Source organism: Herpailurus yagouaroundi, unplaced genomic scaffold, assembly GCF_014898765.1.
Source record: "Herpailurus yagouaroundi ecotype Mexico unplaced genomic scaffold, PumYag 186, whole genome shotgun sequence".
Classification (NCBI taxonomy): domain Eukaryota; kingdom Metazoa; phylum Chordata; class Mammalia; order Carnivora; family Felidae; genus Herpailurus; species Herpailurus yagouaroundi.
Window position 1 is genome coordinate 11,538,040 of NW_024412417.1, and position 25,121 is coordinate 11,563,160.

Sequence of the window (25,121 nt, forward strand, 5' to 3'; positions counted from 1 at the left end):
CTCAAAGGGTCCTCCTTAATATTTTTGCAGAGCTAGTTTAGTGGTCATGAACTCCTTTCATTTTTGTCTAGGAAACTCTTTACCTCTCTTATTTTGAATGACAGCCTTGATGGATAAAGTATTCTTGGCTGCAGATTTTTCCCATTCAGCACATTGAATATATTACGCCACTCCCTTCTGGCTTGCCAAGTTTGTGCAGAGAACTGCAGCTAGCCTTATGGGTCTTCCCATAAGAAGTTAGGAACTTCTTTTGTCTTGCTGCTTTAAGGATTTTTTTATCAGTATATTTTGTAAATATAACTATGATATATCTTGGTATTGTCCTGCCTTTGCTGATTTTGATGGGACTTCTCTGTGCTTTCTGGATTTGGATGCCTGTTTCCTTCCCCACATTAGTGAAGTTTTCAGCTGTTATTTCCTCAAATAAACCTTCTGCTCCTTTTTCTCTCTCTTCTTCTGGGACTCCTATTATATGAATGTTATTATGTTTGATGCAGTCACTGAGTTCCCTAAGTCTATTCTTGTGATCCATAATTCTCTCCTTTGTTCAGCTTCATTATTTTCAATTATCCTATCTTTTATGTCACTTATTCGTTCCTCTGCTTCTTCCATCCTATGGTCATTACAATCAATCTGTTTTGAATCTGTTATTGCATTTTTCATGCCTGATTGTTTTTTAATTCTTTTATCTCTGCACAGGGTCTCCTTGATGTCTTCCATGCTTTTCTCAAGCCCAGTGAGTATCCATATGATTGCTGCTTTAAATTATCCATCAGGTATATCTGTTTTGATTAGATCCCTGACCATGACCTTTTCTTGTTCTTTCTTTTGGGATGAATTCCTCCATCTTGGCATTTGTTTAGGTCTCTGTCTTCTTCTGTGCATTAAGAGAGCCTGTTTTCTGTTCCTCAGAGTAATGGTTTTATTAAGGAATGATAATATATATTGTCCAGAGCCTGGCACTTCAGGACAGATTTCTGGTGTATGCTGTATGCACTCTGCTGCTGTGTTTTGGCTGCTCTCTCAGGTCAGTCTTCTGCAGTTTCTCCTTGCCTGCAGTGAGGAGTGTTTGGACTTTGCCTAGCATGTGGAGAGTTTTAACTAGGTGTGCTTTGGTCTGTTTGTTCAAAAAGGCCAGATCCTATATTCACTAGAGCTGAAGCTTCGCAGCACTGTATGGTCAATAGATTTGGTGCATGCAGGAGGGTTTGTGCTGGTCTTCTGGCAGAGGGACCTGTTGCCACTGTCTCAGGCACACTTCCCCTAGTAAAAAAAAAGCATCTGCAGAGTGCAGGTGGGTGGGGCTTGGCGTAAGTGGCTCAAGCGTCCAGACTGAGCACTGTGCTGCTCACAGCAGTCCTTCTGTGCTGATGGGCAGGGGATAAAAATGACATCAGCCTGCTCTCTCGTTCCCAAAGAGGGGAGTTTGCACTTACTGCTGTCCAGCAAGCCCTCACAAAAGAGTGAACAATCTCCCCTTGTGGGTCCTAGGTGTCCTTGAGATCCCTTCCACCCTGTGTCTGGGCCATCTGCCTGCCTGGTGCGGCAGTGCTCCTGTATTTCATCTCAGGCACGCTGGCTGAGTTTCAAAACTCTAAATTTTAGGGACCTGGTATGGAATGGATCCACACTGATCCTCTGGGGGAGGGTCTTACTGCACTGTGGCTGGTGGCAGTTTGTCCCAGAAGTACAGTCTCACAAACACACAGGGGCTTGGAGTTTATGGTAAAGCACAGCAAAAAGCCTGCATTCAGATTAGCTATCCTCAGCAGGGGTCTCTGCTCCTATGCTAATGAATGGGGTAGGGCAATGGTGCCTCACCAGTTCTTTTGTCCCCTGAGAGGCAGTGCCACCTCTCCCAAATGCACTCCAAGAAGGGGAACTATCTCTCGCAGTGTGACCCAGGGGAACCTCAAACCACATTGTCTGCTCCTGGGCCTCTGGTTTCATTCTCCATAGGAGCACCTCTATGCCCACCAGGCTCTACACCCTCCACAGCACAGACTTCTAAAACTTCAGTCTTTGAGCTGAGTAAGTATAAACTTATGATAATCAGCCCCTCTCATTTTCCTAGTCAATGGTTCGGGTGAAGTGTTTTTCTTGTGCAATTCCCTGTGCAGTGCTCATGTGCATGCTCGCTCTCTCTCTCTCTCTCTCTCTCTCTCTCGCTCCCTCACCTCTCTCCATGATCAAGATTCCCTCCCCTCCACAGCATCTGCCTGTGATTCTTTTCTCCCCCAAATCATGTCTCTGAAGCTCCTACCTTCCGCAATGTAGCCTCTTTTCTCCCTATTTTTGTGCAGTTTGTTCTCCTAGTTCTCAGATTGATTTCTTGGGTGTTCAGAATGATTTGATATTTATCTGTGTTCGAGGGATGAGGCAAGCAGACGGTCCCCCTACTACTCTGCCATCTTAACTCCACATCTCCATTTATTTAGATCTTTACTTTCTCCCAGCAATATCATACAGTTTTCAATGTATGAGTCTTACACTTCTTTTGTTGATATCATTCATAAGTACTTTATCTAGCATGTTATTATTATTAACAAAATGTGTTTGTTGTGCCTCTTTTAGTTTCTTTATTGCTAGTACAGGGAAATACAACTGATTTTGTATATTGATCATAAATTCTGCAACTTTGCTGAATTTGTGCATTGCTTCTAGTTTTTGTGGACTCCTTAGAATGTTCCACACACAGAATCATGACATTTGGAAATAAAGACAGTTTTACTTTTTCTCTCCAATCTGAATACATTGTCTTTTTCTTGCCTGATTGTAATGGCTAGACTCTACCACAATGATCAAAAAAAAAAAGGTGGCAAGGATAGATATCTTTGCTTTGGTTCCGATCTTAGAAGGAAAGCTTTTAGTTTTTCACGATTAAGTATAATGTTAGCTGTAGGGTTTTGTAGATGATCTTTATTAGTTTCCTTTTTTTTTTCTCAATTTATTGAGAGTTTTTATTAAAATAGGTGTTAGGTTTTGTCAAGTGCTTCTTTGTCTATTGAAATGATCAATAGATCATTGGCTTTATCCTTTTTTAATACAGTGTATTACACTAAATGATTTTTGGATTTTAAATCATCCTTGCATCTAATGTGCTTTTGAAATCCTTGGATATGAAGATTAGTGTTTTCTATTAATTTGGGGATATTTTTGGCTTCTCTTTCTTGATTTTTTTTACCTCTCTTTTCTCTCCTTTCTTTCAGTGACTTCTTTAATGCATATGCTGTGTGCCTGATGTTGTTCCACATTCCCGGAGGATCATTTATTTTCATTTTTTTCTTTCTGTTCTTCAGATTGGCCACTCTCTATTGATCTATCTCCAAGTTCACTGATTCTTTCTTCTGCCAGCTCAGATCTGCTGTTAAACTCCAGTGGTAAATTTTAAAATTTCAGTTATTGTTCTTTCTAACCCCAGAATTTCCATTTGTTTAAAATTTGTTTTCTATTTATTGATATTCTCTAATTATTGTCAGCATTCTTTCTAGGATTATTTAAAGTTTCCTTTATTTATTTTGGCATGTTTATAATAGATGATTTGAAGTCTTTGCAAGTTCTAACACGTGGGCCCCCACCCAGTTTCCATTGACCACATTTCTTCCTGTGTATGGGTTATATTTCCCTATTTCTTTACATGTCTTTAATTTTTCTGTTGAATATTTGACGTTTGAAAATTTGGATTCTGAATTCAGAACCCATCTCAGGGGGTTGTTGTTACTTTTGTTTGTTATTTGTTTAGTGACTTACCTGGACTAATTCTATAGAGATTCATCTATAGTGTGCAGTTGCTTAAGTCTCTGTCATTTAAAAAAATATTCCTGGGGTGCCTGTGTGATTCAGTCGGTTGAGCATCTGATTTCAGTTCAGGTCATGATCTCACAGTTCATGAGTGCAAGCCCCACATCAGGTTCTGTGCTGACAGCTTAGAGCTTGAAGTCTGCTTCAGATTCTGGGTCTCCCTCTCTCTCTGCCCCTCTCCCACTCACACTCTGTTTATGTCTCTCAAAAATAAATAAACATTTAAAAAATATTCTTGCTTTTGCTTTAAAGCCAGCTTCCTAGGAGTCACCTGTGGATTAGTACCATTTAGTGAGCAGCCAATGATTGGTCAGAAGTTGCACTTAAACACTTTGAGCTAGTAAGATTTTCATTCTTTGCTGATGCATCGATGTATGCTTTAGGGACTGTAATCAAAGTTTATGCAGTCTATAAGACTGCCCCAACTTTTACTTTCTGAGTAAACAGGACTCATGTTAATTAAACAAGCTATGAGTAGACAGGGTTCTCTCTGATTTCTGGTGAACATGTGTGTGACCCTGAGCAAGCCTACTAGCTTTCAAACCACTAGGGATATGTAAAAGGTTTCCAATGACCACTATGCCTTTCTCATTTTTAGCTGGTCTTGTTAGTACATTGCTTGCCTCAGCCAGCGGGCAAGACCTCACTCTATCTGTGAGGCGTGGGGCTCAAACCCATAAACCGTGAGATCATGACCTGAGCCAAGATCAAGAGTCAGACACTTAACTGACTGAGACACTCAGGTGCCCTGCACTGCCCTACTGTTTTGGAAAAAACTCCTGGGCATGAGTTTCCCCATGTTCCAAAAATCAAATCAACCCCCTCTAAACGCAAGGTCCTTATGGCCTACACCACTCTTACAGAACTACTACATCATAGAGCAGGATGGAGGGAATGAAAACAGCCCTAAACCAAGCCCTTAAAAATAGGGTGGACCAACTGTTCCTACCAAGGTTCAGTAGTTTTTCTTGAATAAACACTATCTGTTGTATATCCTTTCAATTTATAGAATTCCCAAGGGGTTGGGACAATGTTGTCTAGTTTGTGACCTTTTGGTGAGATAATTCACCGAACTTCTCACTTAGCCATTCCAGAAGTCCCACTCTATTAAGCAATGCAGTTCTTTTTAAGGTGCTAAAAACACCAAATTTATATGCCAAAACTAAGCACATACTTTATAACCTCTTTCTAAAACCCCCCACAGATATGATAATAAAGAAGCCCCAATAGAATGAATGTTTAACAGTACTGAGGATGAAAAAGGACCCCTCAGTGGGCCAGAAATTTTGACAGTACTTACGAGGTAGAAATCTGATAGGACCATGTTGACATATAAACCAGAGCTGAAAACAGAAACTACAATTACGATGCTTTGAAAAAGAAAGAACAGACAACACATAGAAGTTACAATTCATCTTCTTGGCAGGAACTGTGAAAACACCTTGGGTAATGGATTGAATTTTTATGTTCCTTCCTAAATTATTTTACTGAAATCCTAATGGCCCATGTGATAGTACAGAAAATAGGGCTTTGGGCACGTGATTGGTCATGAGAGCAGAGCTCTAATGAGTGAGATTCATATCCTTATGAAAGATACCCCACAGTGCTCCCTTCTCCCTTTTGCCATGTGAGCACACAATGAGAAGACAGCCATCTATGACCCAAGAAGAGGGTTCTCACCAGACACCAAAAACTGCTGGGGTCTTCTTGATATTGGACTTCCAGCCTCCAGAACTGTGAGAAATAAATTTCTGTTGTTTATAAGCCACCCAGTCTAAGGTATTCTACTAAAGCAGCCTAAACTAAGATACTTTGTTAAATCCTGATTCTACTCTGTGGGAGAAATATCATTTCCCCTAGTCCTCTAGGGTCCCTGGTTTTGCCTTCTGAAATAAATTTTCCTTATCTATTATCCTCTAGGCCACATTTAAAGTTGGCATTGGAAAGTGGGTCTCTTTGGAGGTTGTACAATTTTCACAGCCTGCTTTCTAATGATGCAAGTTTGGGGGCCTGGTGGTTGTTTTATAGATTGAAAAATTACAGACATTTTCAGGCCAGGCTTGTGGTTTTGTTGAGAATACAATTCCATCAAAATTTAGGAAGCTTTCAGTCTATTTACTACCAGTTGGTTCCATGTCAAAATCTCTTCTGGTCTCAGTTCTTAAGCCTGCCAACTCCCTTATTTTATTTATTCACTTCTATGCTTAGCACATTTCCCTGTTATTTTAATGGTGGCTATTTTAAGGTCACATAAAACAATAGGCTAAATTAGGAAGGCAATACCTCTACTTTGATCTTTGTTACAAGGTCACTACTGTCCAGATAAAAAGTCATAATGAGAAGCTTTTGAAAGGGCATTGACCAAAGGCTCTGCTTAGTGGGGGGAGTGCAGTTGACTCTCCCAACTTTGAGGGCCAAAATTATTATATTTTATATTAATTTTAATTGTAAGCCACAGTCACAGGATGTGACTCCCTTAGCTTCCATTTCAACCTGTAAACAGGTTCATTATATATAGATACAGATATAGATAGATAGATAGATAGATAGATAGATATAGATATAGATATAGATATTTTGCGTGATATATCTCTCATGGTATCTAGCTAAAAGCAACAAGGACCAACCAACATAAAAACACATGTTTTTTTTGGATCACTTCTTTTAGAGAGCTATGGGCATAGCAGGCACATGGTCTGTTTTCCAAGTTATCAGAAGTAACAGCTTCACTAAATATTATGCCATGACATTACAAAGGTCACCAGCTTTCTCACCTTCAATCTGTTTCCTTGTGTCCAAAAACTGACTGTTTAATGGATTTCACATTTTAGGTTTTTGTTATGGCAGTAGCCTACTGGTAGCAATTTTTATATTGCTTAACATCTAGGATAAGCTGCTATTAATTTTAAAAAAGGACAAAAATAAAGTGACTCAAACGTAACAGTCCAGGGTGAGACATCTCTCCTCCATGAGGTCATCCAGAGACCCAGGCACCATAATTCCTTAGGGAGATGTCCCATCTATGTGGTGGGATAGTGTTAGCTAACACCCCACTGTGATCCAGCTTACAGGAAGAGAAAAGAGAAAAATGGTTGGCAAGTATTTTCATTTTTAAAAAAGGCTTGAATGGATATTTCACACTTCTTCTCATATTCCCTTAACCTGACATTGTTCACATGGCCAAATCTACCTGTGGGGTAGACAGGGAAATGACAGTTAACTCCAGTTAGGTAGTCATGGGCACAGCTAAAACTTGGGGATTCCATTACTAAAAGGAATAAGAGTAGGACGGTGCTGGGAAACAGTCTCTGTCCTGCTGGGGGTAAGGAGGGAGATTACCACTCAATATCATCATGTACTGTTGAATTTTTTTCTTTTTTCCTTGGGACATACAAAGCAGAGGTTTGTTTCTAAAACACTAACGATTTCAGGCCAGACACACTCTGTAAGTTTTTGACCTTGGAAAAGGAAACAGCACAGAGGCAGAATTTTTTTTCATCTTGGCATCCAAGATTCTGATTCAAAATATAGAAGGGCGCCTGGGTGGCTCAGGTGGTTAAGTGTCTGACTTGGGCTCGAGTTATGATCTTGTGGTTCATGAGTTCGAGCCCCATGTCAGGCTTTGTGCTGACAGCTCAGAGCCTGGAGCCTACTTCAGATTCAGTGTCTCCCTTTCCCTTTGTTCCTCCCCCACTCGTACTCTTTCTCTCTTTCTCTCTTTCTCTCAAAAATAGAGATTAAAAAAAAATTAAACATGGGGCGCCTGGTGGCTCAGTCGGTTAAGCATCCAACTTCTGCTTAGGTCATGATCTTGTGGTTTGTGAGTTCAAGCCCGCGTCGGGCTCTGTGCTGACAGCTCAGGGCCTGGAGCCTCCTTCGGATTCTGTGTCTCCCTCTTTCTCTGCCCCTCCCCTGCTCATGCTCTGTCACTTTCTGTCTCAAAAATAAATAAAACATTAAAAAAAATTTTTTTTAATTAAACAAGAAAACCCCTAAAAATATAGAAATAGGGGTGCCTGGGAGGTTTGGTCGGTTGAGCATCCAACTCTTGGTTTTGGCTCAGGTCACAATGTCATGGTTCGTGGGTTTGAGCCCTTTGTTGGGCTCCACATTGACAGTGCAGGGTTACTAAGGATTCTCTTTCATCTTTCTCTGCCTCTTCCCAGCTTGTGATTTCTCTCTCTCTAAAAATAAATAAATAAATAAACTTAAAAAAGAATTCAAAACAAAATATAGAAATAGTTGCTCATTAAGAAATACACCAAAACTTGGGGCACTTCAGTGGCTCAGTTGGTTAAGCGTCTGACTTCAGCTCAGGTCATGATCTCATGGTCCATGAGTTCGAACCCCACGTCAGGCTCTGTGCTGACAGCTTGGAGCCTGGAGCCTGCTTCGGATTCTGTGTCTCCCTCTCTCTGACCCTCCCCTGTTCATGCTCTGTCTCTCTCTGTCTCAAATATAAATAAACATTTAAAAAATTTTTTTAAAGAAATACACCAAAACTCTATAGACAGTTACACATAAAAAGCTCCAGTGTTGGAGTACCTGGGTGGTTCAATTGGTTAAGTGTCTGACTTTGGCTCAGGTCATGATCTCACAATTTGTGAGTTCAAGTCCGGCGTCGGGCTTTGTGCTGACAGTTTAGAGCGTGGAGCCTGTTTCAGATTCTGTGTCTCCCTTTCTCTCTGCCCCTCTCCCACTTGCGCTCTCTCTCTCTCTCAAAAACAAACATTACAAAGAATTTTTTTAAAGCTCCAGTGTTATAAACTCATAAAATCACATAATATTAGAGCTAAAATTTATAAAAAGACCCTTTGCTCTTTATACATAAGTAAACTCAGACTCAAAGAAGTAAAATAAATGGCCCCAAATCAGAAAGGCAGTTACAGATCAAAGATTAGAATCAAATTCTACTGAATCATTGGATATATACCAACTGAGAAATTTTTTGAAGCATAAATTTCACTGTAATTTTTAAAACAGTATGCCAATTAAGAAAAAACCGCACAATTATTCACAGATAATGTACTTAGAAAGTAATTCTCAATTATATGACAAATGATAAAAATACACATTTAAGAAATATAACATGAATTAAGTTATACTTTTAATACTAAATTTTTTTATTAGGTAATAATATATACACAAGCTGAAATCTGACCCAACTGGCCAAATTACTTTTGAATTCTTTCACTATTATTTTTATTTCAAAATATATTTATTCACCCCAAACAATAACATAAACAAAATATGAGGTAAATTTTCCCATGTTTTGAAGGGTATAAGTTGACAAAGTATACATGGTAGTTTGTGGGTTTTAAAACTAGGTCTCCTATTTTCTGTTCCAGGGTTTTGATGGCTTCCTGTCTGACATTTAGGGTTTGAGTTTATTTTTGTATATAGTGTAACTAAGTGGTCTAGTGTCATTCTTCTGTATGTTGCAGTCCAGTTCTCCCAGCACCATTTGCTAAAGAGATGGTCTTTTTTTCCATTGGATACTCTTGCCTGCTTTGTCAAAGATTAGTTGGCCATACATTTGTGGGCCCAATTCTGGGTTCTCTATCCTATTCCATTGGTCTCTGTGTTTGTCTTTGTGCCAATACCATACTGTCTTGATGATTACAGCTTTGTAGTAGAGGCTAAAGTCTGAGATTGTGATTCCTCCTGCTTTGGTTTTCTTTTTCAACATTACTTTGGTTATTCAGGGTCTTTTGTGGTCCTATACAAACTTTAGGATTATTTGTTCTAGCTTTGAGAAGAATACTGGTGCAATTTTTATTGGGATTGCATTGAATTTAGATTGCTTTGGGTAACTGGTGTAGTCACTCTGAAAAACAGTGTGGAGGTTCCTCAAAAAATTAAAAATAGAACTATCCTACACCCAGCAATAGCACTACTAGGAATTTATCCAAAGGATACAGGAGTGCTGATTCACAGGGGCACATGTACCCCAATGTTTATAGCAGCACTTTCAACAATAGCTAAGTTATGGAGAGAGCCTAAATGTTCATCAACTGATGAATGGATAAAGAAGATGTGGTTTATATATACAATGGAATACTACTTGGGAATGAGAAAGAATGAAATCATGCCATTTGCAGCAACATGGATGGAACTGGAGGGTATTATGCTAAGTGAAATAAGTCAATCAGGGAAAGATAGATACTCATACGTGGAACTTGAGAAACTTAACAGAAGACCATGGGGGAAGGGAAGGGAAAAAAATAGTTACAAACAAGGAGGTAGAGAGGCAAACCATAAGAGACTCTTAAATACAGAGAACAAACTGAGGGTTGATTGGGGTGGGGGAGAGCGGAAATGGGTGATGGGCATTGAGGAGGGCACTTGTTGGGATGAGCGCTGGGGTTGTATGTAAGCGATGAATCATGGGAATCTATCCCCCAAACCATGAGCACACTGTATACACTGTATGTTAGCCAACTTGACAATAAATTATATTAATAAATAAATAATAAATAAATAATAAGTAAATAAATAAATAAAACCTAGGTCTCTTCCATAAGTAAGCTGTTTTTTTAATGACAACTCAACTCATAAAATCAAGAAGCACATCAGATGTAAACAAATAGCACAATTAAAATTAATTTATTTATTCATACAAACCCAAGTCAGATTTAAAGTCACTTACAAGATTACCTAAAATATATGTTACATTAAATGTAAGTAAGGAATTTATTTTAAGTTTTATTAATTCAACAAATATTGGCTGAGCATTTCCTTTAGGGGTTATACTTCCAAATATAATGTAAAAGAAGAGAAATTATTCAAGTGGATGTAATATACTCACTAAAACAAATAAGTCATCAGTTAGAAGGTATTATTGGTAGTGTTATGGGTTAGGTCTATAATACTTATTTAAAAGAGGGTATGGTGGGAAACTAGAATTTAAAGGTTTCATTGTAAGTAGATATCTCAAAAAATTAAACATAAAAATGTTCCAAAGTCTAAACCAGTGGTTCTCAACCAGGTATGACTTGGTAATATCTGGAAACATTTTGGGTTGTCACAACTGGGGAGGTGCTAGTGGTCTACAGTGGGTAGAGAACAGGGATATTGTGAAACATCTGACATTGCACAGAACAAACCTCCATAACAAAGAAATAGTTGACCAAAAATGTCAATAGTGCCAAGGCTGAGAAACCCAGGTCTGAAGTGATTTAAGTGATTTAATGTGATTTAATAAGTACTAATTTCTTCTCTGAAAGACATGATGACATACAGGTGTATTTTCATAAATATGAGAAATGATATAGATAGAACAAAGATTATACACTTTACATCAAACTGTGACATCACTACATGTTTATAATTATAAAAATATTAATGGCAGGATGCCTGGGTGGCTCAGTTGGTTGGGCATCTGACTCTTGATTTTAGCTCAGGTCATGATCTCATGTTCGTGAGATTGAGCCCTACATCACTGGGGCTCTGTGCTGATGGTGCAGAGCCTGCTTGGGGTTCTCTCTCTCTCTCTCTCTCTCTCTCTCTCTCTGCCCTTGCCCCACTAGCACAGGTGTGCTCTCTCTCTCTCTCTCAAAAATAAATAAACATTAAAAACATATTAATGGCAAATTCTTGTGAATAGCATTATACTGACCTTTCTTACACAAGCAGTGATTTTTACCTTCTTGTGATTTTTACAGTGGAGATATTTCCTTCATTTTTTTCAACTAATATTTAGTGAACATCTATTTTCTAGATGTTCTATGTAAGGTGCTATAATAAAAGTTCATATAACAGTTTTACTGGGGAAAGAGGCATGTAAACAAAAAATTACAATCCATATGACAAGGGTTATTATAGAGTAATAAATAAGCTACAGTGTGGTAAAACAGAAGAGGGAGTGAGAACTTATGTGATTGTGGGGGTGGGGGTTGGGCATCTTGGGTAAGAGAAGAATATCAAAGACAACTCCCCAGAGGAACAAATGCCTGATCTAAATATTTATATCAGAAGACAGGAGGGACTTCTATGAATGTCATGTTAAGTAAAGAACTTCTTGGGGCACCTGGGTAGCTCAGTCAGTTAAGCGTCAGACTCTCCATTTTGGTTCAGGTCATGATCTCGCAGTTCGTGAGATTGAGCCCACAGTGTGGCTCTGTGCTGATGGCATGGAGGCTGCCTGGGATTCTCTCTCTCTCCCTCTCTCTGCCCCTCCCCTGCTTGCAAGGGTTTTCTCTCTCTCTCTCTCTCTCTCTCTCTCTCTCTCTCTCCCTCCCTCCCTCCCTCCCTCCCTCCCTCAAAAATAAATAAACTCAAAAACAAAAACAAAAAGAACTTCTATCAATTACAGGCTTACCAGTCATCTTAATGAAGGCTTTAGGCAAAGTAACATCATAAGAAGGTTATGATTTTATAAAAATCACTGAGCACAGTTGGAGGGTGGCCAGGAAGGAGAAAGAGATACTAATTAGGACTCAGATTCAAGGTGATAAGAATCTGGAACAAGGCAGTCATCCAACGGGGGCAAGGGAAGGAGGAGATAGATGGATGAAGAGATGTTAAGAAGAATCAGTAGAACCAAAGTCAGGAGTGGTAGTCAAAAGTAGAACCACAGTCAGAGCATGATAATGTAAGAAAATTGCCTTTAGTGCTAAAAAATTGAGACTAGCCCCTGCTGGGGGATGCTTTGAGATTAGGCCAAATGAACATGTAAATATTTATTATATAAAAACTGTCATCATTTAGTATATACATAACAATAAAAATTTAAACTAATCATTTAACTTTTCTTAATTTTATCTTAATAAAACTGATTACAGAATACTTTAAAATACTGGTGCCAAACTTCAGGGTCCCATCCGACATGTTATGGAGCTTAGAAGTCACCACTACTGTCCTCACAATTAACTAACCTGAAAATCCACAACTCTTCTTGGATCCTTCAAAGAACTGTGGTAACAGGGCAAGCTGCTGCCCCTAGAGCTGGAGAAACAGACAGATACAGAGAATCACAGCTCACCAGGAGCAGAAGCCAGCAGCTGGAGCTAACTTCAGTAGAAATACTTTAAGTTGTAGACCAGCTTGAGAGTTAAAGCTACAAGGGGGTCCTGTCTTTGGAGGTTGGGGGTGCCCACATTCTTGGGTTTTACTTCCAGGGTCTCTACCAGGTTCTTACTGCAAAGATCAGAGAAAAATCCCCTCCTGCTTCTGGTAGGGGGAATGGTAAAGTGACAATTTTGGAATATACCCGGAGTTCTTTCGCTTCTTCCTAACAAGGCCTGCCCTCTAGGGAAACTACTTCACTAATGGACTGGGGTTTTACTAAAGCCTAAACTACCTGGGAGAAGGGACATACTCAACTCAGTCTCACTAAAAGGCTGCCATCTGGCTATCAGAATGTAAAACACTTCCCCTCCTCTCCCACTTTACCACATCAATAGGGTTCTGGTGTAATAACTGTGATTGCAGCTAAAAGAACTGCAAGCTTCAGATCCTATTAAGGAGTCTCTAGGAAAACCTAGAGAACAATTAACAAGGACACACAGGACATTTTAGCCTCTAACACCATAGCCACAGCAAACAGTAAATATAGCCTAATTCCTAGCCAGATAAACATAAAACCTCACACTAAACACCCATATAATCTCAGTTCCTTTTACCATATCTTGCTTTCAAAAAAAATAATACAAAGCATGCTAAAAGGCAAGAAAAAAAAAACTATCTAAGACTAAAGCAAGCATGAGAACCAGATTCAGATATGGCAGAGATTTTGGAATGATCAGACCAGAAATTTAGAATGATCAATATGCTAAGAGATCAAATAAAAAAGTGGATAACACACAGACTAGATGGGCCACATAAGCAGAGAGATGGAAGTTCTAAGAAAAACTCACAAGGAAATGCTAGAAACTGAAAACATTGTAACAGAAACGAAGAATGCCTTTGATGGGTTTACCAACAGACTAAACACAGCTAAGGAAAGAATCAGTGAGCTTGAAGAAAGATCAATAGAAAATTCCAAAACTGAAAGGCAAAGAGAAAACAGCAACAACAATGTAAAAGAACAGAAGAACTGTGGGACAGTTATAAAAGATAGAACATGTGTGCAATGGAATTACCAGAAGGAGAACAAAGATGAAGGAATAGAAGAAATATTTAAAGGAATAATGCCAGATTTTCAAAATTAATGACAGACACCAAACCACTGATCTAGGAAGCTTAGAGAACACAATCAGGGCACAAACCATAAAATGTACACCTACACATACCATATATGAAATGCAGAAAATCACAGAGAGAGTCTTGAAACAAGCCAAGGGAACAAGATAGAATTCTATTTGACCTCTCTTCAGAAAACATGCAAGCAAAAAGAGGGTGGAGTGAAATATTTGAAGGGTTGAAGAATAAAAACCACTAACCTAGAATTCTGCATACAGTGAAATTACCCTTCAAAAATGAAGGAAAACTAGAGACTTTCTAAGGCACACGAATAATGAGAAAATTTGTCTCCAGTAGACCTGCCTTGCAAGAAATGATAAAAGAAGTTCTTCTGAGAGAAGGAAAATGATAATAGGTCAGAAACTTGGATCTACATAAGGAAGGGAAAAGCATTAGAGAAGGAATAAGTGAAAACAAAATAATATTTTATTTTTCTTATTCTTAATTGACTTAACAGAAAACGGTTTAAAATAATAATAGCAAGAATGCATTCAGTTTTATAGCATATGGGTAAATGAAATGAACTGGCAGCAAAGTGATAAAGGACAGGAGAGAGGAAGTAGACATGCTTTGTTATAAGGCACCTGCACTACCCATGAAGTGGAACAGAGTTACTTGAAAGCAGGCTTTTATTAGTTGTAAATGTGTATTGCAAATTCTACAGCAACCTATAATAAAATTTATAAAGGAAGTATAATTGACATGCTAAGAGAGGAGCGAAAATGGAATCATGTAAAATGCTCAATTAAAACCAAGAGAAGGGGCGCCTAGGTGGCTCAGTCGGTTAAGCATCTGACTTCACCTCAGGTCATGATCTTGCGGTTCATAAGTTCCAGCCCCGCATCAGGCTCTGTGCTGACAGCTCAGAGCCTGGATCCTGCTGCAGATTTTGTGTCTCCCTCTCTCTCTGCCTCTCCCCTGCTTGTGCTCTGTCTTTCAAAAATAAATAAAATATTAAAAAAAAAAACAAGAGAAGGCAGAAAAAAGAGAGAAACACTGAAAAGAGAAGAAAAGAAAAGAAAGAAAAGAAAAGAAAAGAAAAGAAAACAAGTGCAATGCATAGAAAACAGTTAGTTACAAACTTCACAGCCACTATGGGGTGTGGAGCAGGGTAGAAATAGATAAAACCACAGGGTTCCAATGCTGTAACACGTACTCAAACCACTGCTTTAGAAGAATAGTTTTTCTGATGCCTCCTGATGCTTTCCTCCTTTACAATGTGTAACTCTTCAAGAATCAGGAATAGCAATTCCTACCTTGAAAATACTATCTGGGACTGTGTGAAAGTAGAAGTTCAATGCTTCTAATCTGGTAATCCAAGTCATAGTCTTTGGAGCTTCTGAGTCCTGAGGCCTACATCTGGTGAAGTTTCATTCTCCCTGGTCATTTCTGACACCTTCTCCTTTCTCTCTGGGGAAGAGGACAGGAGGGTGCATGTCTGGGCTCTCGCTGATGTAAGTGTAACTTGAGTTAATAAGAGGGATTTTACCTTTTAAAGCTCTTCTCTTTTACCCTAACAGTTCATCTCAAAGAGTGACCTGTGGAACATCTATATCAGTATCACCGAGGATGTCTGTTAAAGAGGGAGATTCATGGGTTCTGCCCAAGAGCTACTGAATCAGACTCTCAGAGAGTGAGCCTAGGAATCTGCACTGCTGGCAAATGTCACAAGTGAGCCTTATGCACACTGAAGTCTACATCTGAGAACCACTGCTTTAATATATGGCTCCTTTAGAGAGTTGGGAATAGGAATAAGGTTTGGAAGTCACTTCACTTTATGTTTTGGGCCAATTTATTACTAGGAATATTTGCCCCTAACCACTTGCTGAACATGTCTGCTGACCAAATAGAGTAAATGCTCAAAGAATATTTATTGAAAGATTACTTGAGAAGCATAACATGATACTTTCTTAAGTTCTGTGATGAGCAAAACATTTTAATTCTTCTAACCTAGATAGATAGATGCCCTAATGCAGGCCATCAAAAAAATAATAACTTGAGCTTCCATATCAGTTAAATTTGGTCTAGAGAATTCCTGCAAAAGAAAAATAAATGGTTGAAAACATAAGTAGCTATGGAAAATGTAAATCTAAAATAAACTAAGAATTGTAATAAGGATTTAAAAAAATGAGCAGATACGTCAACAAACCCTACATGTTGAGGCACTTATAAGGATGGCCTAAGAGGTTGGGGAATTGGCAGAAGGGTACAGCAGCTAGGGTAAAACAAAAGAGAAAAAAGATAAGCAGGCAGAGAACATAAAGGCCTGCTCATCAAACCCTTCCAAGAACCAGAAAACCAAAATCCACAAAAAGGATTTTCGGAAACAAAAAATCAAGCAGTAAGACAGAAGATAAGAGAAACGGGACTTTTACTGGGTTCTTCAAGTACTGAGTCCATGGGGCACACATACACTACATTATACTTCTATACCATTTTGTAAAGGCATTGGTAACCTCTAACGTTAGTATCCAGTCAAAATTATATAATCCCATCAGCATCTGCAAGAAAGAAGGACCTGGCTTGATTTTCAGTTCTTTATTTTTAGTTCTTTCTTACATTCCCAACGTGGGGAAATGGAGCTTGGAAAAACTCAGCTTGGGAAAACTTGGGAGACTGAGCTAGAGACTATTCTTCCATTGTTCTTTGTGCAAGAAGAGATAAGGAGTGAATAGAAGCAATAAGTGATCATTCCCTAGAAGCTTTCCTTTTCAGGAGATTGCCACTTAGAGGGCAGGCGAGGTGATCGCTCCTACTGTCAATTTGTTAGCAGGGTATGTGTGTGTGTGTGTGTGTGTGTGTGTGTGTGTGTGTGTGTGTGGCGTGTGCATGCTTTGCATGTGTGCAACTGCATATGTGCATGAGTGTGTATGTTACAGGGACATGAATGGTACTGCACAATGTTCAGTCTGACTTACCTTGCATCTAGCAGCAGCAGATTATACACCCACATGAGTACTGTCACTCTGAAAATGGGATAGAGAGTTAGGTTCTCAGCAGAGGAGAAAAAAACACAGAAAGAGAGAGAACACAACCGCGTGCACACACATGCACCCACATACACTGAAATTCTCCAAACTTGTGGGTCAGAGCAGCTGGGAGGGAGTCAGTCTTCCTCCCTTCCTGCTCTCTCTTTGCTGAACAGCCAAATGAGAGACTGAACTCTAACAAGGAAGAAAGAACTGCCAATAGTCACTGAAAACTCACTCTGGATGTTGTAGGAAGATACAGTCTTTTTCAAAGACACAGCTGAAGCAGCAGACTTAAAATTTGTAAAAGATGGTGTAGCTGCACAAAAATAAGAGAAATAAGGAAAGCTGTGAAGTGATCATCAGCAAAGTCCTCTAGAGTTAATCTGTGATAGAAAGTTAACAAAGAAGTTCTGTAAGCAGAAAGGAAAAATTACCTGTAAATAACTTTTTTTCCAGTTCTTCTTGGATTTTAAGAAGAATCCTCTCCTGTTCTAAGGCTTCTATGTACTTGGAGTAGCACCAGGTTGGCTAGAAAGACAGCTTTCAAAGTTAATTTTGGGAATGTTTGTCCCAGGAAATAAACTGAAGGTAAGATGGCCTATATAAGCCTCTTCATTTAAACCTTTTATTGAAGTATAACAAACTTCAATAACAGATCATTGAATAGGACAATTCAATGATGTGTCTAGAACTATATGAGTTATAACTATTTCTCAGTGAATCAATGTTGCAAAGGCTTTATGGAGTTCTTTACAGCTATTCACGCACCTATATATATATATATTTCATTTGATTATGAATTTAGGTGCTCAAGAGAGATCCAAGTTTTTTTGAGGGGGGTAGTTTTGCATTTGTATTAATTACAATTCTTAAATGTGCAAAATCTATCAGAAACAAATGCACATACAGAGAATCCACACTTGCAAAATGGCACAGTATTATCACTGTACCAATTGCTAGAGTAATTCAACATGTATCTCTTCAATAGCAATAACAATAATAATTTACATTTAGGAAATGCCTTTGGTTTCCAAAAGCTTTTTAGTTTCTTACGAAACTCTTGAGATATATGACAGGAGATTGTCATCATAACCATTCCTTTTTCTCACACTTTCTCCTTTTAACAGACAAGGAAACAGGCTCAAAGCAAATTCAGGGATTTTTTTTCAGGCTCCCAGGTAACACTGACTTGTAAATGACATTGAAAATTAGAAGCTTGTTATCTCTAGTTCCACATTTCACCCTTTTTTATACCACGTTTCTGAAATTTAATGCTAGTCATTTGCTAATAAATGTTTTTCCCAATGGCATTATTACATATCATACACTTTAGAGGTTACCTTTTTCAATATATGGTGTCACAAAATTGACATTCCCCTTGTCTCAATAATAGCTTTATAGTCTATCAGTTATCTTTATTGAGCGGCTGAATTTATTTGACATTCTTAAATGCCAAAAAGATTGTTTCTTGAGCTAGAATCCTCTTAAGATGCAAACACAAGTCATTAAAAATGGACATGACTTATGAAATTTCAGGGACGTGATATTAATTTACAAGTTAAATGTAAATATAAACATAAAAATTGTAAATGTATTCATTGATGGTCATGTACCGGCCAATTTTATGAGCACTTCAAAGAATTAAGAAATTTGAGATTAAGGCTTTGACATTTTTCTTTCTTTTTTTTAAACCCAAGAATATGTCAACCAAGTGTATTCTGTCTTGTTCCCTATCTGCCTTATTCTCTTTTTCAATAAGCTAGTCATTTCAACTGCTGCCACTTAAATCTTCTTCATGTGTATAAAAAAGTATTTTCTTTTATTATATTGTCCAGGATCAGCTGAAATTTTAATAGTCTCTGAAGGCTCAAGGGAATTCCCTTCCAATCTCTCCTAGAATAATTTTACCCTCATTTTCAAACAAGCACAACTCTACTACTGGACAATAACTGAGTTACTGCATTCTACTATCCAATGTTTTAAAGAAGTAGTATCTGTAACACCCGTACAGCTTACCTGTCGACCATATGCTTGCAGGCTGAAAACTGGGTCACTGGGTAAAGCAGCTATTTTGATAGCAGATCCTGAAGAACTTGCATATTGTTTGCTTCCATCCTGTAATTATATTAAGTTATTAAAAAAAAGGGGGGGGTAAAACTCTACTAGTATAAACTTACAGCTAAGGAGTCATAACATTAGATGAAAAAATATCTTGTAATGAGTACCACACTCGAGGTCGCATCAAGTCAGTGTTACTAATTTGACATCATTTATGAACTCTTTACATTTATTTCCTACTAATATAAAAATATTTAAAAATGAGTGATAAATTATGAAGTGGAATGTAAAAATTGCCACCCAATTCTGGCATCTAGGAAAAACCACTGTAAACCTTTTCATAAACATCCATCCACGCTTCTCACTAGGGAAAGACATAGATATAACCTGTAATTTTAGTATTTATATTTTATTACATAAATTTCATACAAATGGAATCACACTATATGTGCTTTTTTGAAATCTGCTTTTTCATGCAAATTGTTGTGAAAATATTTCTAGTGGAAATGTAAAGGGGAGGGTCTTAGTGTCATTCACCAGTATGCCTACAATTCAATATATAGTATACACCTGAATATGTGGATAATGAAATGTATAAAATGCATCATCAATGAATTAACTGTTCTAAGCACTCAAATCTTGAGTGATAAAAAAATCAACTATATCATCACTTCAACAGGTAAATAATAGTCTAGTAAAGGTATGTATCACAGATAATTTAATCAATGCCTGCTACTGGGAACTTAAGCTATTCGATTTTTTTTTTTTATGATTATAAATGATGCTAGTTGATGACAGAACTCTCCAAGAAATCTAGTCATGAATCAGAGGAAAACTATAACATAGGCACCCAAAATTAATTAAATATTCCTATATAAACATTTGTATACATAAAATAATACACCAAATCATAAATGCAGAAACTTGGGCCAAAAATAGACCAAAAATATAAAAAGTAAAATGAGTTTACTGAACTTAAAAGAAGACTGAAGAAAAAAAGACAAAAATCTCTGAAAAATGAAGCTATAAGGTACCCAAGGGAGAAAAAATTTGATTGAATAGAGAGATAGGTAGGGGATTTATACACATATTATTTATATACACTTTCTGATCCATACACATGCATACACATGGTACATAATATGTATATGTATCATATATATGTATCAAAAAGTTTAAATATACACATATATACACACATATGATATGCATATAAATCTGCCCCCCCCCCCAAAAAAAAACCACTTTGCAAAGACATAAGCCTACAGACTCAGGAATCTGAGCAATCCTCAAACAGAATAAGTACAAAGAAATCCACACGAGACATATCATAATCAAATTCTGAAAGCCAAAGACAAAGAAAAAATCTTGAAGGCAGTAAGTAAGAAACAATACCTTACCTATAGGGAAAGGACAGAAGAAAATAATAAATCTTGGAATATCAGGAAGGAAGAAAAATGGGAACAGCAGAAGTATGGGTTAATATAATAGCCTTTTCCTCCCTCCTTGAGTTTCCTAATTTATGTTTGATGGTTGAAACAAAAATTATAAAATGTCAGAGTTTTCATTTTCTGTTTTATTCTTATGATGGCTTTATATGGATACCATCTGCCATTTTCTGCTCACTTTGAAATGCCTTATATTTTCCTCAACCATCAATAATACCGATGTGGTTCTCAGTATATGCTGAGGAAATATTTAAAATAACTATAAACAAGAGAGGGAAAAAGACTTAAAGTGGGGGGGTGGTTAGTTTCTAGACTCTAGTCAAACTGGGAAAATGTTAACACCAATAGACTGGGAAAAGTTATGTATCTATAATGTAGTATCTAAAGCAACCACTAAAATATCTAAACAAAGATACACCAAAATAAAATTCTAAGAAATATACAAGTAATCCACAAGAATGCAAGACAAAGGAAACAGAAAAAAATGAAAAATAGAGGGAACAATCAAAACAAGAAATAAAATGGCAGGCATATTAAAAACCATAATAAAGACAAAGAGACTAAACACACCAAATAAAAGACAGAAATTGGCAAAATAGATTTAAAAAACACCACCGTGACCCAACTATATGCTGTTTATAGGAAACTTAATTGAAATATAATGATATAGAAAGTAAAGGAATGAAAAAAGATACACCATACAAACATCAGAACAGAGCAAGTTGGTTTTGCAGCTTTGGAGAAGTTTGGCAGTTTTTTGAGAACCTCCACAGTCCTCTACATTGTTTATGACACCATATATATGTATAAAACACTATCTTTAAAAAGAGCTGGAAGAATATATCCCAAGTTTAATGGTTGCTCTTCGGGATGGGGAGGGTTATGGAACTCAGAGCTGGGGTTAAGAGAGTTTGCTCTTTCTGCAGTATTTACTCTTTCTACCATATTTTAATGAGGGGAAAAAAAATGAGGCAAAATGTTAGCAGTGTTTGTCATCATATTACTTTTGTATTTTTTGATACCTTCTAAATTTCTTTTAAAAAAATAGAATAGGTATAAGCTTGCAAGTAAATAAAATACATTAGTCATGAGCAGTTAGCCTTTTTCAATTCAAAGAAAGTAGATCAATATAAAGAGACAGACAGATGAATGGGTGAATAAATGGACAGATTGACAGACAAATAGGCAGGCTGGGCAATTTATAATTCATATTTATAAATTTTGTGGTCAATGTATCAGTTTGTTATTGTAATATTGAAAATGCTTTCCCATGAGTACATAACATTTTTTTCATTCATTCATTTTTGTTTTCGTTCCTGATTTACTCAGTAAACACTGCTTAATAATTGAGCCTGTACTGGACACTGGTCTAAGCGCTATGATACACAGATGCACAAGACAAATACTATCCTTGGGAATCTCAGTCCAGTGAGAATGACAGATGCAAAAACTTATTCATGAGACAATATAAAGCATTCTCCAAGAGAGGTAGGAATGTTACTACAGTGGATGTGAACTGCTTGTGTGACCTAGGAGGGTCAAGAAAGCTTTCACATGGAAGAGGTGACATTTGAGATGTATTTTGAGAAATTCAAAACAAAGTCTGAAACCTCTGGCTAAAGGCTTAAAAGCCACTAAAATCTGTATTCTATAATGTCTCTGTATTTTCCCCAACCTGAATTCTTCTGCAAATTCATACACACCACATACCTTTTAAAAGTCTGACTCAACTCAAAATGAGTCTTGTCTTACCTTTGCAAATTTCTCGTCTTCTGTGACTGCCAATTTTTTTTTCTTATTATATTCTTGTCTTCTCTCTAAAACACTCATAATTTTTTCATCAGTTAAGTTCTTCCTAAACTCGCAAAACTGAGGCCAAAATTTAAATAGAACCCCAAAAATTGTCATCTGTATAAAAAACAAAGTATGTCTCAGATTACAATTTTACACAAATGTACCAATTTAAACTCTAATTCACCATAATAATGGATTAACTATTCTATCTTTAATATACAGCGTGTTTCCTCCAACTTACTGTCTCCAGACATCTTGGCATAGTTTAGCTCAGCACATGCTTATCATCAATGTTTTTTACTACCAATGAGAAGTCTTTCTTTAAAAATAAAACCATATACTTAAAAGTTACTTTATTCTTTATGTTTCCCTAACCAATTGATTGTATTAATAAAGAATCCATTAGGTCTTTTTAAATAAGAAATTTATGTTTTCTTTTAAAACATACACTAGTTGATCTGCCACACACTCTGCTGTTTTATGCAAGTATTCCAAATATTCAGTCCATCAAGAGGAACGCCTCTGTGCCCCTTTTTTCTTTCTTTTAGAGAAAGGAAATACCTCTGGAAAAGCTCTTAAACAAAGCCGCAGATCTAAAAATAAATCTTGAGTAACTTTTAAATGATATAATCTCTTTTATGTGAGAGCAAGAAAAGTAACATTTAAAAAGCAGGGTGGTATCCCGGACAAAGGCTTTCTATGAGGACACTCCACATTAAGTGATTAATTGTGATATTTATAGAGATAAGAATTGTTGCTCAAAGTCCCATGCCAAGTATTTCCATTAGTTCCAGAGGCATATATTACTTCCAAGAAGGTAGGACCTGCCACATCAGATCAAGTCCAACATCTTGTTACTAGGAATGGCCTTTACCTAATGCCCTAGAGAAAACTGAACCATCCCATTAGGCTCCAAGCCAACTCTTCAGAGGAAAAGAGGAATTTATAAAAAGTAAGTGCTGCAGTGATCAATAGAGTCCTCAACTGGCTGGTATATTTCATTACTCCTCTTTTCTGTACATGAATATTATTAGTAATTCTAAAATTTTTTATTCCTTTTAAACTACAGTTTTATCATTTAATTCTGTAGCCTCTTGGCATTGTGATCACAAAAGCTATAGATACTTTCTTTGATTAAATGTAGGCTTTAAACCAAATTTCATTTACATTTACCTGCTATATCTTTATTTAAGTAATCCCCTGATCTAATGTCAAGGGATCGTGGTAGTTTCTATATGAACTTCTTAAACAAATACTCCTCTTCCTTCTCTATTTACCAACTATTGACCCTACTTCTCAGTTATCTATCCAAAACCTGAGTCATTCCCTGCTCTCAAATACATTTATTTCCATCTAGAAAGTCTTCCAGCAAACGTCATTCAATTAGAACACAATTTTTCAATGGCAGACATAAAACGACTCTACTCCTAAAAGCTGCAATTAAGATTTTAAGTTAATAACATATGTGTTAGTCACAAAAATTACTCTGTACCACGAGAACCTCAAAAGATAATCAAACTGTAGGTAGGAAAATGTTGCAATAAATATAGAGCTACTTTGCTCACTGGCAGTAGATGGGCAATGACTTTAGTGTGAGTTAAAAGGGCCAGTGAAAATTTGGTTGAGTGAAGAAAACTTCAAAGTTATTAGGGGTGCCGGTGGGGGATAGGAAAAGGTCACACTGCTAACAATATTAGAACAGGCAATAGGCTTTTTTATCTACTATGCAGCCCTTTCACTTAACTTTGCTCTCATTTCCAATTTGATTTTACTCCTTTCTGTCACAATAGATCCCTTCTCATGTCAATCATCCATGAGTTCAAGTATGTTATCGAGCGCCTATTCTGTGCTAGGCATTTGGGCCACAAGGATAAATAAGAAACATGCCTTGCCCTCAAACACCTTACGATCAGATGGGAAAGTCAGCATAAAAATAGTCATTTTCAGTTTTGTGCGATAAACAGAAACACATGCAGGATGTTACAGAAGCACAAGGGAGAGAAGATGATAACACAAAAAACTCAGGAGGGAAGAGAATAAGGCTCCTTTGTAGAACCAGAGATATTTCAGCAAGACTGGTGGGTGAGGGCAGGGAGTGGTAAGACATGTGCAACCAGACCTCTGGTTTGCACACCTGGGTAGAAGGTGATGCTATTCCCTGAGCTTCCTTAGGAAATGCAGGAGGAATAATCAGTTTGGTGGGGTGAGGACTCTATAGAAAGATTCTCTTATTTTCTGATGCTCTAAAGTCCACATTTAAATTATGTCTAGGACTCTATTTTAGGAAATCAAGTAGAATGCATAAACTAGAGGACTCCAGTACAGTTTGCTGGCTTCAATCCCTAGACAATATGGCAAAACCAACCAATATAAGCAGTTCCAGACATGAACTTGCAAACTCAAGGTCTTTGATGTAGATGGGCAAGCCCTGGCCTGGTTATCCAGAGACCTAGGCTAGGCTAAGTGATCTCTAAGATCTTTTCACAAACATACTACGATTCTGGCACCATGTTTTCTCTATTTCTCTTTAGCACTTCCTCAATCATTCATCTGTATTTTCACCTATTTTAATGCATAATTTGGATTATGAGTCCATTTCAGTTCCTCAGAGGACGTAGAACACAGCTGGCTCACAAATGAATGTTAAGGAATAATGGCCTTTTTTCCATGCTCAAGGGCAATCGTATCCTAAATCTCTGGTTCATATCACTTAAATCATGACATGGCCTTCCCTATTACCCCTATTATAATTTATTTTTCTTAATCATTTTTCAAGAACAACATCACTAAAAGGCTTTTAAAAATGCAAATAAATTATGTCCACCAAATCACTGTTTTCTATTATTTATCTTAAAAAGAAGTAACT

At 37.4% G+C, this 25,121-nt stretch overlaps 1 protein-coding gene across 12 annotated transcripts in view; it reads right to left on the minus strand.

The window, feature by feature from the left end:
* The window catches only part of RGS22 (regulator of G protein signaling 22), a 180,795-nt gene that overhangs the window by 27,383 nt on the left and 128,291 nt on the right, over nt 1-25,121 (minus strand). For 8 of the 12 annotated variants that reach the window (XM_040494111.1, XM_040494110.1, XM_040494108.1 and 5 more), the window contains 6 exons: nt 22,214-22,369; nt 18,972-19,070; nt 17,390-17,483; nt 17,191-17,271; nt 16,902-16,949; nt 15,947-16,018 (listed from right to left, as the gene is read on the minus strand). In XM_040494111.1, coding sequence (XP_040350045.1) covers nt 16,945-16,949; nt 17,191-17,271; nt 17,390-17,483; nt 18,972-19,070; nt 22,214-22,369 — 435 coding nt within the window. In that variant the 3' untranslated portion in view covers nt 15,947-16,018; nt 16,902-16,944. Of the gene's footprint in view, nt 1-4,979; nt 5,145-12,030; nt 12,748-15,946; nt 16,019-16,901; nt 16,950-17,190; nt 17,272-17,389; nt 17,496-18,971; nt 19,071-22,213; nt 22,370-25,121 lie in introns of those variants that run through there. The other 4 variants (XM_040494103.1, XM_040494101.1, XM_040494102.1 and 1 more) reach the window with 4 other exon arrangements.